Source organism: Stegodyphus dumicola, chromosome 2 (assembly GCF_044657685.1).
Source record: "Stegodyphus dumicola isolate Sdum_Otavi_A_Nest chromosome 2, ASM4465768v1".
Lineage (NCBI taxonomy): Eukaryota > Metazoa > Arthropoda > Arachnida > Araneae > Eresidae > Stegodyphus > Stegodyphus dumicola.
Window position 1 is genome coordinate 91875212 of NC_140769.1, and position 16066 is coordinate 91891277.

Below are 16066 nucleotides of genomic sequence, written 5' to 3' on the forward strand. Positions count from 1 at the left end.
GCTTGATGGCTATAATTATATCAGCAGAGAGCCCCGGTCAAAGAGAACGTTCTCTCTCACCAAGATTCTCCTCATTTTTTGTTTCCACCCACTCATACCCGCATTTTCTTTCGCCCTGGAATTTTCATCAGCTATATTTTAAGTATATTTAATTTTTGTGATGATAAAAGAACTTCCCCCCCCCTACGATCAGAGCTTAAATTGGGCCGGAGCCCACCGGATGTGGCCTCCGGTGCTTCTTAGTTTTTGTAATAAATCACAATTCTAGCCGGAACGTACCGGAGCCCTGAATAAAAAGGCTGCGACACTTCTTTTATGTAATTGAATAAGAATTTCAGTAGAAATTTATCTCGAAAATTTGATTTTAACAATAAAAGTATATTAAAAATCGCTTACTAAATTTAGCTCATTACATTTGATTTAATTTTGATTATTTAATTAATTCAATCTTTAATTATTTCAATAAATAATAGTTGATTATCTAATAACTATCAATTAAATTATAACTAATTACTTATATAATAATTATCAATTAAATTATAATTAATTATATAATAATTATTGATTAAATAACAATTTATAAACATTAATTAAATAACTATTAATTAATTTGATAATAATTAACTATTTAATTTTAAAATTATTAATGAGTTCAATAGTCATTTTATTTATTCTTGTTCCTCTTTGCTGACGGTCTTCCATAGGGCTGCGGCACTTCTAATGTTAGAAATTAAGCCCTGGATATAATGAGAGAGAATTATCGATTTTATGATATTTCATCAAAAAACATAAAATAAAAAAAATCCCATTCGAATTTTGAAAACATCATTTCGAGGTGCACTGGCTGTTGTCTAGATGCACCCTGTGTACCAAATTTCATAGCCCTGGGTCTATTTAGCTTACGCGCAGGGCTAACGAAAGACACACATACACACACACCACGACAGACTCTTCATTATATATATATATATATATATACACATATATATAGGTAGATAGATAAGCTTATTTATTATGTTAAAAATTATATTATATAATCTTGCCCCAGCTTACGGAAAATTGATTTCGAAGTGTTCATCCTGCAAGTATTATAGAACCTAACTTCTGAAGTTAAGGGCTATAATTACCATAATCAACAGTGTACATGGTGAAAATGATGACATGTTAGTACATCTGTGTAGGAAAAAAAGATGAGAATTGCAGCAAACACATGTCCTGATATTATTATTTGCCGCAGTTGAATTCGTACCTTTAAGTTTTAACGACTTCATCGTTAGTGAAACACTGCAAAAGATTATCGTTTGCATGGCTGATGGGCCAGTGGTCTGAAATGTCAGCATTGGCCGAAATTGGTACAATAATTAAGATTCCATTTTCTCTCTTTCTTTATAATGACCGTAATAATGTCGACAAGGCGAGAAAATGGTAAGTCAGGTGCCTAAATAATAAAATGGCCACAGTTTTCGGCCTTAGCAGTGACTAAAGCCTAACAACATGGTTAATGCCCGGCATAAAATTAAGAAAATAAAGATAATGACCGTAGTTTTCGGGAACTTAAAAGTATATAATTCAAACTTTATACGTTTAATTTTCGGCCACCAATTCCTAAATTTCTATGACATCAATAGGCCTGTTGTTTTGTAGGGATTTATAATTATTTTAACTAATAATTTAAATTTTAGTTCAGACTTTTCTATAAGCCTTCATTCCCCTAAATTGTCAGAGCCCGAATAGTTAAATTTTGGTAGCGCGCGTGACGTGAATGCAAATCCTACTTTAAAGAAGAAAGTTTAAATACCAAGGTTTTAGAAGGGAAGTTAGAGAAAGTTGGGCTCGAGCAGCCGTCTTTGCCGTAGGTACAATTGCTGATTGCTCTTTCAAGTGGCTTAAATGCATTTATCTGTTGCCACTAGTTATAGAGGTGGTCGAAGTTCGGTATCTCGCTGAGCCCTGTAGGTTAGTTTAGCACTTGTTAAACATTTCAACTTTTGATTTCCAAATACCTGCTCTTCAGTTACCGCCCAAGTAGAGGCGAAGTTTGTTAGCGTCGAGTTGACACAGCGTAAATTTTAAAAAGTTAATAAAGGGTTTGAACCCTTCTTATGTGTAGTTTCCTGCTACTCCTGTATCCAGATAGAAGTTAAACCGCCTGGACACTACAGTTTCATGGATTAAACTGAAATCTTAATACCAAAATCAGATTATAATTCCTTTTAATATTACGAATTTTTTATTTAAAATTTTTTAAATATTTTTAGCTGTTTAAAATTTTAATGGTATGCCGTAATGTAATCGAGATGTCAAGCTATAACCTGCAATATTCAGATAGCAATGTTTTTGGAATAAGCATTAAGCTGTTAATTAAATCATGGGTAACAATTTCATTTAAATCTTCATCTTTGATCCTATCTGATCCTATTGAAATTTTATCTTTGATCCTGTGATAGCCATAAATGAATATTTAGTTACCATAAACACACGCATATAAATATATATAAACACACATACATATACATAGTATATATACGTACTTATATATAAAATCTAGCTTTCAAATAACAAATTAACAGACCTTTAACTCTTGTCTTCATTCTAAAAATAACAGAGCAATAAATTTTCGAACTAAACGAAAAAGATCTGCCATCTAATCTGCATTGAAGAACCATCAGATGATTAGCAGTTTTCCACATTAAAATTGTTGTTAGTCTCATCATCTTGATTATAACGGTATAATACTTATTTTCTGAAAAATAACTATCAAATTGAAATAATTCGAATAGAGTACTTGATTCTGAGGCAACTAGACTGTGACTGATTAATTTACTTTACTTTTTCCGGTAAAAAGGCACTAAAAATTTTACCATTATCATTCAGCATGTGTTACTGAATTTGAGTTGAGTTGTTGCAACGATTCGTATTAGAGTACGAAACTAATCAGAATGGCTTCTGAAATAAATTAAAATGGCCGAAGAAAATTTTGTTATTTAATGGTGTTAACCTTTATTATTTGAGAAATTTATTATAAATATAAGCTAAAGACTGAACTAATTTAATACATTTGAAAATAAATATTTGGAAAATAAGAAATAATTTTCGAATTTCACACCCTTTATTAGATATTTCGTTCTTGAGGAAAGATTTTAAAATTGAATGCATGTCCCAGAAAGTTTCATTTTAGATGTTCTAAGCTTCTACTATCTGAAACAATTGACGCATGATGTAGCAGCACTCGTAGTCTAACGGAGATTTTCTTAAAACCTGGCGTGGTAGTCAACGTGTTAAAGACGTGCAGTAGGTAACATTTGCATTTTAACCTGGAAATGTGAAGCAAATGAAATGATTTCTGCGCAACTACTTAGATGAGTCGAAGAGACATTTACGATGTGTATACGCATTTGATTTTCGTAATTATGTAAATTGATAACAATTGCTGCACAAATCCACAATCATATCATTCTCCCATTAATGCCGTTACTGAAGTGTAAACTACTTGTTTTTCATTTTAAACGGCTCTGTAATTCATCTAATTTCTTCAGATAGACAGTAACCTTGAAAACGCTTCCGAAACTCTCTCTCTCTTTTTTTTTTCCCTTGACGTAGATAAAATAATTGTTAAGGTTCCCTGAAAAGTTTTAGTTTTCTGATGCTAAAGGATAGCTAATGCAAATTACGTGCTAATAAGCTTTTAACCGCCTAGACAAGGATAACAAAATAGTCATGTCGTGGTAAATCTTTTTGCGTAATTTTTAGTGCTCAAAGATAGGAAGACAAAATCACAGGCCTGTCTAAAAATCAGGAATTATCTAACTAATGGCGAGAGATATCCAGAAAAGCCTTTTGTCTTAACTGCTGTAAAATGACTGCTGTACAATGACTGCTGTACAATAAACACGTAATTATGATGGAATAAATTAGTATTTTGTTTCACCGTCAGGAGTGAACTAAATAAAAGCTTATAAAAACGGGTTTAAATTTTGTTTAATTGCTGTAGAACACTACTGATTCTAGAACATACACTGATAGCTTATGTATAATAAAGAGAGCTATACAAACCTAATCCAGTGGACAAACTAAAGTTGTCGCATTCACCATAGGAGTTTTTCCCAAATGCCTCAGACATCCCTGGATATATTGAGGAAAGTGATGAAGGATCATCTTTGGACGGAAGGCTAAATTTTTGTAATCATCTGCTGTGGAGAGTTTCATCCGATACCTGCAAGAGAAGTAAAGAATTATTTTGACGGAAGTAGCTACCTGTGAATGAAACTAATCTAATTGATTTTATACGGTGTGCTCATAAAAAAAGTTACCACTTGATTTCCTTAAGCATCAGTCCTACTCATATACTTTCACTAACAATAGTTGTTAAATAAGGCGTATAATTTTATAAACGCGAACCTCTGCTGGGAATATACTAATGTTAGATTTTTTTTTTTTTTTTTTTTTTTTTTTTTTTTGAAATTTTCGGGCCCAGAGTGTTCTAATTATTTTCATAAAATTTGACATTATAGTTTAAGACTCTTTTGTAATTGAAACTACATATATACCGTGCTCACAATGGTCTTTACGCAGCCTTCATTTTTGCAACAGTTGGTCGTAGACACAAACTTTAAATAATAAAATTGTTTTAAATGAGCAAACATACATGTCTTGAAAATTTTAAATTAAATTTTTTTCCCCTAAAAATCATGAAATCTAGCTTTTTATACATTCCTCCAGCCCCTATAGTAAAATTTTGTAATTTTCATGGAAAGTAAAATATAAAAATATTATTTCTTGTACCACCAAAATTGACGGAAATAACTAAATTTCAAAATTGGGGCATTTGACATCCCTTTCTACTTCCTTTAAAGACGTCAGTTAATAAATAAATTAGGATAATTTCAGGGTGATTTTTTCCCCTTAAATGACATTCAATAATAGTCTTTTGGGATTTACTAGAGTGTAAGACCCTTTGATTTATTAATTTGTTACAAATACTGTGCCGAAAGCAATTTATAAGCTTTCAGTCGCTAAAATTGAATGGTGGGATTTTTAGATTTTGACTTGCTGTTAAAATGTCGCTAAAACTGACAAAACTTGCTGTTAAAATGTCGCTAAAACTGACAAAACTTGCTGTTAAAATGTCTCTAAAACTGAATGATGGGATTTATAAGCTTTCAGTCGCTAAAACTGAATGGTGGGATTTGTAGATTACGATTCCAAAGAAATAAAACTGCATGGGAATATTAGTAACGCACCATAGTTTTAGTCGCTAAAACTATGGTGCATTACTAATATTCCCATGCAGTTTTATTTCTTTGGAATCGTAATCTACAAATACGCAAACCATCCAAAAATTCATTAAACTAGAAAAAATTTTAATTTATGTATGCAGTGTTACGAATTGGTTATTTGCCTGCCAATGTTTGCTAGAACGCGCATTCTGTTTAAGATTCTTTGAATAAGATTTCCTTTTTGAAAAACATTTCATTGATCAGAGCTTTACACAACAATCTGGTTAGAAATGCTCGCCACTTAATCTATTAACACCAGAAACCTTTTTTTATAAACTGATATCTTATTAATAGTATCTTGCAAATGCAAACATTTCGCTCTTAAATTTGTATACGGCTCTGAATATGATCTACAACTTTAAAGCGAAATACCTTGGTCAATTCTTGTCATAAGAGAGTCTTTTTATAGTAAGTACAAAATTTTCCTAAATATAAGCATGGGGACAGGTGGAATGTATAAAAAGTTGAATTTCGTAATTTTTACAAAGTTAATATTTTTAAATTTAAAAATGCCAAAAACATGACAATCTGTATCATTTAAAACATTTTTTGTAACTGGAAATTTATATCTGCGAAAATAAAGTCCGTGTAAGAGCTTTTGTGATATGCGATGTATACAGAGCCAACCATTAAGAATATGAGGTTCATAGTAGCTTTCTTTAAATATTTTGAATAGGACCTGAATGAGCTTAAAAATTTATGAATGTGTAAGGAAAATAAATACTTTAAATTGCTGTAAGTTTTCCCGCCTTGATTTAAAGGAACAACGCAAGTAAGATTTTCAGTGGCTGTGATCTGCTTTCAAAAAACCCAGTCTTCTGTGTACAGAAATCAAAAGCAGTAGACGTGTACAGAAATCAAAAGCAGTAGACCATTCCTTCCTATTTTTAATTTTTGCGTATCTGGTGTAAATGCCTATTCATTGGTGTGAAAATGCCTATTCATTTTTATTCCTGACTGAATCGTCCAGAAGGAATCGTAACACATTCAGGTTTTCATTACGATGAAGATGAGAATTTTAACAGCAAGTCTACGTTTGTTATATGATATGTAGGGTAACCTGGTCTATATTTATAAGGGATGAAACACTCTAATCGCGTGAATTTTGTTTGAGTACATCAAAGCATACCCGGGATGTCTTACTATAGAGATTTTTTGCTTTTGCGGGTATCTTTGTAAGGGAAACTTATTTATATTTAAATTTTACATATGGAAGAAACTACGGGAAAAAAAAATACCATGCACTCAGCCCTTTCTTAGGGATTCGAACACTGTCTAATTAGCGGTATTTAGGATCTTGTTTACTCGCCCCGTGGTAGTAGTTTGTTTTGCTAGATAAATCTTACAAGGCAAAGAAGTTCAAATCACCAAGAAGGAGATAGATGCTAGAAGGAATTACTTTTCTAGGCATGAAATTTTGAAAGATTTGAAGCTGAGTCGAACTACCAATGGTCAACAATTTGAAGTTCTCGGCCCAAATCACCACAAATCTTAGTAAAGATCCAAAACTTCAAACAGTAGCGCCTTTTATTTCAGTCGAGTATTTAGAATCTTAAATTAGAAATGCCAAACGTTTTAATTCAAAACTTCTTAAGATCAGTTTTATTGACTTCCAACAGAAGCGTTCTTTAAAAGGGTAAAAAAGAATATAACTGTTGCAATTTTAACGGACTTGGATCACCAATATCATCTCGCAACAATTTTGTCTCAACACATTCTTAATATTCCGGATAGAATTTAGCCTTCTATGTTTAATGTTTGCTTGTGTTAACCTAGCTAATCAACACTTTCTTTGACTTGAAGAGATTCTGTAAAAAGAAATATACTGCAACTTAATTGTTTTGGAAAAATTACATTTTGAAATCGATTTATAACTTTAAAAAATAAAATTTATTTATTAAATTTCATTTTTATTTTCTTAAGTGTATTTTTAAAAACTGTATTCTAAAATCTTATTTTATTTATTTTCTTCTTAAACACAGATTCCAAATTGTGGTTTAGTAAAAAACTTTTAAAAATCAAGTGAAAGTCCCCCTTTCTTATCAATATACTTCAATGAGAAATTCGTGAGATTTGACATATGAAAAATTTGAGAGTTTGGAAAGCTTTCAGGATTTTAGAAAATTTTTTTACGTTTATGATGATGTATAATATGATAATATAGTTGTTAAGGGCCACACCATGCTGAAAGTACCGGTTCTCGTCTGATAATAATATAGTATCAGGAAAATCACTTAAATCATTACCATGTCTGTAAATCGCTGGATGAAAACTGATGTGCATACCTCAATAATTAAATGGATTTATTATTTAAAAATTTTCTGATCTAATGACATAGAAGCATATTTACACAAAAGCACATTTAACATTAAATATAAATATAAAAAATTAGAAATAAAACAGTAAAAACACTATTGCATATTTATGTTGCGCAGATAGGACAAAATATTTTGTTGCCTCTTTACAGTAGTAGCTGTAAAAAATACCTCATTTGCACTTTTTTTTTTATCTTACTTTCTGTCAAATATATTTACTTACATTATCACAACGCTGGATGTTAAATAATTATTCTTTTCATCAAATGGCAGTTTAAACAATAATAATAATTTAATAATAAATGCTTTCGTGGTGCAATGGTTAGCACACCCGGTGCGTATTCGAGAGATCTGGGTTAGAGTCTCGGCGAGGGCATTGGTCATTTTTCATGTTTCTTGCTTCAAAAAATCCTAATGTCTCTACACTGCAAATATCTTTTACTCTGAATTAAAATAAAGAAAATGAAAATTTTATAACAAGCGAGTACCTTGCTTATTATTGCACTTTATTACATATAATATTATTATTGTATCTTATTATATCTTGGAATACGCTGCAATGGATTGATGAAGGTTCTCTGCGTTATTATCCTCGGGAGACTTTACTGCGTAGTTAGAAAGCTGACACTCGAGGAGAGACTTGTAGATAGTAGGAGAGATTGTAGACATGGTTGAATCGAACATAATTTTTATTGCAGGATACGAACTAATTATTGAAACATATTCACGGCGTAATACGCACTCCACAATTTTTATGCAGAATAAATATCATATTTTAGATAACGACGTAGTTAGCAGCACGACAAAGCAAAGGAAGCGGATTAGCATCTTGACTGTAAGAGAGCTGAAGCTAAAATGCGCAGTTATCCAATATGGAGGCTCACCAAGAGAAAGTTTTGGCTTAGGTTAGATAGGTTTTAGTTCCCGAAATTTTGAGTTCAAGTTCCCAATTAGCTATTCCATCAGCGTTACGCAAACCCTGCAAGATAGATTGATCTAGAAATGAAGCTGTCCAGTAAAAGTATTACGATTTTTAGAATAGAGAGGTGAAATTAAGGGTTACCGCTAATTTAAACTATAATTTTGATTTACATATTTTTTATCTTATAGTACGAGTATTATAGAATTTTTTTACAACAAAAATATCCCGACACACATACAAGAAATGCAGTGGCTTTTCTAAGAAGTTGACTTCAATTGAAATCTGATCTACCTCCTCTTGATAGCATTGAATCAGATTTTGATTGCATTCCTCTTCATTTTCTCCTTTTTATGTACTTCTATTGTTCTCCGGAATTCCTTCTGGTTAAAAAGCACTGAATTGATGGGCTCTGTTTAAATATTTTATTGGGAGATTTCGGCATTGTACTGGTTTTATATTTCATTTCTTTCATGTCTTTGTGATTTTAGTTCGAAATTTAATAATTTTGTATATATAGCTTGTTTTCGAATTCAATAAATTATAGATGGTTATATATATTATAAGCTGAGCGTGTGTAAATAAATAAAAATAATGTAAAAAGCAGTTCAAAACCTAATCTAATTGCTCACTGAAAGCAGCAGCAAATGGTGGTAATAATGCAAAATAAATGAAAATAAAGAACATTTAAAATCTAACCCCGTAATTTCCTTAGAAATAAACCATACGCCGACAATAAAAATCAGAAGCACAGTCGCAAATTGCATAAACGCGTCAAAAATTGCCCAAACCAAAAATGAAAAAGGAATTTACGTCTTTCGCTGCATCATTATCAGGGGGTTGGTGCAACGAAAGAAGTCAATAAATCAGCCTGTTTCTGAAATGACAAAGACGCAAATTACAGTTTAATACTTAAAATAGTCTCAGAAAATCAATCAAAGTAATTTCTTGCTTTATCGTACCGTCCCGTTCAGGCCAAAGTAGGTAGCGAAAAAAAATTGTAAAATTATAGCATCAGAACCATTTACAAGCTTAGAAAGTATCTATTTTGACTAAAACGGAATGTGTTAAAAAAACAATCCAGAATATGAAAAAATAATAAAATATAAAAATTTTGTAACCACACAGGCCGGAGGAAAAATTTCTTTTTTAAATTATAACATCCAAATTATAAACAAGCAAAAGAGTTTGAAAATCTAATCATAAATACTTTCAAATTAAGTGGATCGGGTCCAAGAAAACAGAAGCAATCCGACGTATGAAAAGAAAAATAATAACAAATGAAAGTTTATTCTAAAAAATATAAAATTAAAATAAAAGTTGTTCTTTTATTTTGATCTGAAACATCAACACCAAAATCTGTAACATTAGAGCAACAAAAGTTTTGCAATGAAAAAATAACTCCTATTTTAACTACATGGAGCTTCAAAAAAAAAAAAAAATAGTAAAGAGCTTAAAAATCTATTTATTATTACCACTATTGACAAAGGTAACAACAATTTTAGTGTTACTAATATTAATGAAACAAGAAGAATCAAAATAACAACAATGATTTTACTAAAGATCTTAGTTTTATCAATTAAAATGCTAACAGATAATAAAATTCCGCATAATTTCATCAAAATGACTATCCTCAAGTGCAGTTGTTGAACTAAATATACTATACTTTCACCACCAAACTGCAGTTTTTCATGATCAATATCCAAACCATTATGCCGGCATAGTCTGGCGGCCTTTTAACATAGCTGAATTAAGTATTCTTTTCCAATTTTTTATAACTTTAATTTAAAACAGACTATCTAATAATTATCTATTTCTTTAATTAACAAAATGGCTTACTTCGGCTTCAAAGTTTCAAGAAAGCCTGCTTCAGAGAGTTCCATATTCTTTCGCTTTCTACCTTTATTTATTAATTTTTTTTGTTAGCCCAGAAGGGCTATTAATTTCGTTTTGGCATTTTGCGTCGGTTCACTTTTCAAATTGTGCCACCAAATATTAGAGACCTGTGTTATATTTAAAGAAATTAACTAACGAAGAATTTGCATAAATGTATGTATGTTTCTCGCCTTGTGATAAAACAACGGTACCTAGAGCCATCAAATTTTGAATAATGTAATCTTCCACTGAATATGGGCATCTGGAAGCCCGAATTTGAAATTTGCTTCATTATCGATTTCATATTTTGTAACACTTTAATGAATTTTTTATTAACAAACTCAACGATTTCAAAGAGAGCAATAGCACAGAGAAAACATTTTCATCTCCAGCGTGCGAGACCGTGTATCAGAAATTCTGGAGATATGCTCATACGATATCGCTGTTGAATTGAATTTTATGGTTTAAATGCGAAGAACATGATATTTAATAAATAATGGTAACACACAAAACATTAAAAAAAAAAAAAACGCCAAATTGCTCTAATATTACAGATTTTAAGAACTACCTCTTCTTTTTATTTTTTATTTTTGGTTTTATTTTATATTTTTTTGGATCAAGTTTTCATTTGTTATATTTTTCATTGTGCCCAATTGCTTCAGTTTCACAAATATTTGTGTTTTTGATTTGGTCATCTAAAATTGCAAATAATTGTTATTAGATTTTTTTTTTTTTTTACTTTCGTGCTATAATTAAAAAAAAAAAAAAATTACTCCAGCCTGTATGGTTTCAAAATTTTCATATGTTATTATCTTTTCATGTATTGGATTGCTTGCATTTAAATATTTTGTTTCTTGTACTCGATCTGCTCAAAATTAATATTTTTAATCTTGTGTATAGTTCTGATCCTATAACTTTACAATTTTTCTCATTACATGTTACAGCTTATAGAGGTTGGACTGATAAAGACACAGATTATTTTGACTGATTTTCTGAGATAATTTTAAGTATTAAACTTGGTTCAGAAATAGACAGATTGATTCATTTCTTTCCTTGCACCTTCCCCCTGATCATGATGAATCGGAATACATAAATTTGTTTTCCATTTTTTGTTTTAGCGTTTTTGTCCCTTTCATGCAGTTTGCCACTGCTCCTTTCTTTGTTTTATTTATTTACTTATTTTTATTTATTTTTATTGCATATAGTTAATTTCGAATTGAATATGGGATGGATTTTAAAGAAATTACTTATTTTAATTTATTTTGCATTATTTATAATATATATATAAAATAAAAATGGACAAAACGCAAAAAGGTAACATTTTTAAAATATTACTTTCTTAATAAAAATAATAAATATACGAACCCATCATCTGTCAGCCTTATATGTAATATTGTGCCACCAACATACAGACTTTCAGTTACAAACGGCGCACTCAAGCCACCATATTCAGCATTACACTGGCTACCTGACGTGAACTGTAAAGAAGAATATTATTCTTAGTTTCAAGTGTAGTGTAAAATATTTGTACATTTAAGGCAAATAACTTGCTGCGCCCTACTCCATGTACCTCAGTTACAGTACATTTTATGCTTTAGAACTTTATTTTATAAAATATTAATGAATACAAAGTAAATGTTTTACTTTATAAATGTTTTGTACTTTTGTAGACAGTTGTTTCATGATAAATTTGGACCCACTGAATGCATTTCAATTAGTAAAACATAAAAGTCGATTAATGTTCTTACACTGCTATTCAATAAGACTATTACATTTGAAACATTCAAGCTTTGGAGGATAAATCTACTGATCGTATGATCAATATGATCTGCAAAGTTCCCGGGAAGTCTCCGCAACCTTAGATCTGAGCATTACACTGAGCAATGTCACTGTAAATTTAGCTATACTAGCAACACTGCTTTATTTGTTACACTGCTTTAATTGCAAATATGTATATGGGTATTTTTGTTTACATATGTTTACAAACGTGGCCAATACTTCAGTTGCAAGATAAGGGAATAATGGAGAAGAACTGTGTCATTTTGCTATTAAGGTACGTGATTTTTTTAATGAAAAACCTCTGAACTTCTGAACTGGGCATGGTCTGAACTGAACATATCCATCACTTCTTGGGACTGACATGATTTCCAAGAAGACCGGACAGCTGATTGTGAACATAATAAAGTCATACGTCTCTCATCATCTATACAGGGCAGACGAATTCTGTGAAAGTGTGCAAGAAGCCTTTCGAAAGGTAACCCCTTTAGATGGTCAGCAGTATGGAGCCGTATATATATAATATTTTTATAGCAAGATGAAGCTATAAATCAGATTAGATTAGATTAGAAGCTATAAATCAGAAGATTAGCAAGATGAAGCACATATTGATCTACTGGATACATAGATCGTATATGTAAGAACTCAGGTGTAATATATTCTAAATAAATAAACTAAAATTGTATTGACTTAGCTCCCTGTGACCTACGAAAGAAGACTTCCCGGACATTCTATAGACTGGGGGTTGCACAAATATGATTTAGTTGCAGCATTTTTACACTGAGTAACAAATCATAAATTGAAGCGGTAAAAAATTATCTTTAATTTTATTGTTATGGTTAGGTTAATATAGCATTTTTTTAACTCACATGAGTATTAATGTCGAAAACATAGATATTAACAAAATGCCTACTTTAAATACTTCGTTGCATTCATTTATTCCTATTAGTGAGTGAACCGCTATGATAGCTTCCGACCACAGACATGAACCAAACGGAATTACATACCATCACGGAGGGGAAGACTCCAAAGTAACAAGGTTAAATACTACATACTAATAACAGTTTCTACATTTTGCACACGTTTTTTCCCGGTAGCTAAGTCAGCTGACTGAGTCGGTAAAAAACATTTCTTTAATTCTTTCCAAACGGACGTAAGGTTTGATTAAAATTTCAATATCACATTAGAAGGTCTGTGCAAATTTCATGAAGAAATATGCAAATATGTTGATATGAAGATGTGTGCAAAGCAAATATGCTGATTTTAATCTCTTTCAAAACATATTTTCGACCCAAATTAAATCCATAAATTTTCTAATCCTCAGTGTTCAATTACGAAACAAGCGTATCTCATTTTGGTGATTAACGAAGGCGTCGCAATTAATTAATGACGTTGTTTGGGATTAAAGAAGACCTAAACAAATACTTATAAATTATATACCTGATCACAAAAAATTATTTATTGCTCCTATCTCCCTGAACTTCTCAAGAAACGTGCGGAAGTTTTTGAATTTAATTCATCTATTGTAATGAAAATTTTACTTACATTTACTTTTTACTTACTTTCCTCTTAAACTTAAAACATCTTAGACTTTCTTAGTACTTAGACTTATATGAGGACAATATAAAAAATTAATTTTGCATTTTAAAACGTATTTTGTTTTAACAAAATTCTCTACTTTATTTTTAGAAACCTTATTGTTTGGAAATATACGTCTGGAATAAGTATTTAAGGAGTATATTTTACCCGCTTATGCCCAACGCACTGTAATGAATCTATTAGGGCTAAAACTTTAGTTTTTAAATTAGAAAAGTCCTGCAGCAAAAATTGTAAAATTAGTACTTAACAAGTATTTAGAAATAGGCGCATTTCACATTCATGTTTTTTTTAATTGAAATTAATTATAGTAAGTTATGATATTAAAAAGGGATGTTTAATATCACAACTTACCACAATTTATCTATTAAATACTTGCTTACTACAAAACAACTGTTACATTGATCGGATTAGACGCAAAATAACAGCAAAGAAAAATAAAAGTCTAAATCGTATTTGTTTATATTTCTAAGGCAACTGGAATGTTTTATTTTACAGAAAATGAATAAGATTTTAAAAATTAATTACACTTCCTGAAATATTTTTTCGCATTCAAAATATCGAGGACACGGAGAAAAGAAATTTTATAAAAAAATGACAATGCAAAAAATGATAAAATTTACTCACACATTCTCCTTCATTGCAGGTCCCATTAGCTTTCGAATCTTTATCAATTTTTGCACTTTTCTCATTTGAATTATGTATCTCCGCTGGCTCCGGATAGTTCATGAATACTTTGTACTAAAAAAAAGTAAAATAAGCCCTTTTTTACTTTTCCAAACAATGGAACATTTAAATCTTCGAATCCTACGATTCCTTATAAAAATCTGAGATTCGAAAATTCGAATCTTCGCGATTTGTTATTCTTTCGAATCTTTCGGAATCAGCCTAAAAAACTTAAATATTTTAACTCAAAACTTTGAAAAGATTTGTTTTATTAACGTTTAACGGAAATGAATGCAACTGTTGGAATTTCAACTGACTTGCATTTTTTTACTTTAAGGCAATCCTGAGCACCATATTCTTAATTTTCTGAAAAGCTTATCATCCCATTTTTAATGTTCTCTATGTTAGCTCTTGTTATAAACTTCCTTTCACCACACTTTCTTTGATTTCAAAAGATTCTGGTGAAGTTTTAAAAATCTGAATTGTTACTCAACAATGTTTTATCAAATTATATTGAGAAAAATCAACGTCAAGATTTAAGAGTTTTAATTATACATTTCATTTACTAAATGTCATTTGTATTATCTTAAGGAATATAAAAGTGTTTTAACAACTTTATTCTTAAATTTATTATTAAACACAGACTTCGTATTTCACTTTCATTAAAAACTTTTAATATTTAATTTTCCTTCCTTTCGTCAGTCACTCACGTTAAAGAGTTTGATAGGTTCCTGAAAATTTAAGATCCTTCTTACCTTACTTTTATTTTATTTCATAATTTTAAAAGCAAAATCACTGGGCATAGAGAAGTAAAGATACAAATAAAGCAATAAATCAACAAATCATTAGAAAATATATTAACGAAAACATTATACAAGAGTTGCAGCTTACTATATGTTACATTGTTGTACTCAAGAATTACTTAATCCTTCCCCTCTCTAATTTGCCCATATCGTAATAGAACACATGCGATTCTCTGTTTGCTGGTAAAGTGTTATGAAGTTCTTAAAGTCTTATTATTTTCTGAACTAAAATTTTAATCTGGTAGCAAAGGAAATATTTCAAAAGCCCAATATTTATTACATCTAACCTTTTGGTTTATCTCTATACTAACTTCTATTTAAGCTATCTTTATGCCAGTGGCTCCATGTCAAGTCTGCAAGAATTTCCGTGTTAACATGCTGGTAAATTTTAACTTTTTTATGACAGATTTAGTTTATTTAATAGCAATAAATGCTAAAGTAGACCTATATTTTCATATGTTTCAGATACTTATGACTTCTTGTTTGCCAATTTGTTCCGATTTCTCTGAATCTCCAAGAACATTATAAATATAAATCTACATACAAGTAATACTGTGCTACTCAAATCTGTCTACTTTAAGGACCAAATGCATCCCCCCCCCAAAAAAAAACCCACTTGAAAAACATTCATCCTAGTTCAATGGCAGAATTAGAAACATATACTGAGCTTTTATTAACACTTATTGATTAATAATAATATACATAACAAATTATTGAAGCACATTTATTGAAATATAGTAATACAATTCTCTTTAAAGCAAGTGCTTGCATATTTTTTATATACAGACCTTTTCAATTTTGTAACATTTTTTTCAATATTTTATACACCCAAACTACACA

At 30.4% G+C, this 16066-nt stretch overlaps 1 protein-coding gene across 4 annotated transcripts in view; it reads right to left on the bottom strand.

The window, feature by feature from the left end:
• LOC118202146 (diacylglycerol lipase-beta-like) overlaps window positions 1-16066 on the bottom strand; it is a 189706-nt gene that overhangs the window by 2705 nt on the left and 170935 nt on the right. For all 4 annotated transcript variants that reach the window (XM_085810900.1, XM_085810898.1, XM_085810899.1 and 1 more), the window contains exons 11-13: window positions 14385-14498; window positions 11751-11863; window positions 4054-4213 (exon numbers count right to left, since the gene is read on the bottom strand). In XM_085810900.1, the coding sequence (XP_085667026.1) occupies window positions 4054-4213; window positions 11751-11863; window positions 14385-14498 (387 nt within the window). The remainder of the gene's footprint in view (window positions 1-4053; window positions 4214-11750; window positions 11864-14384; window positions 14499-16066) is intronic.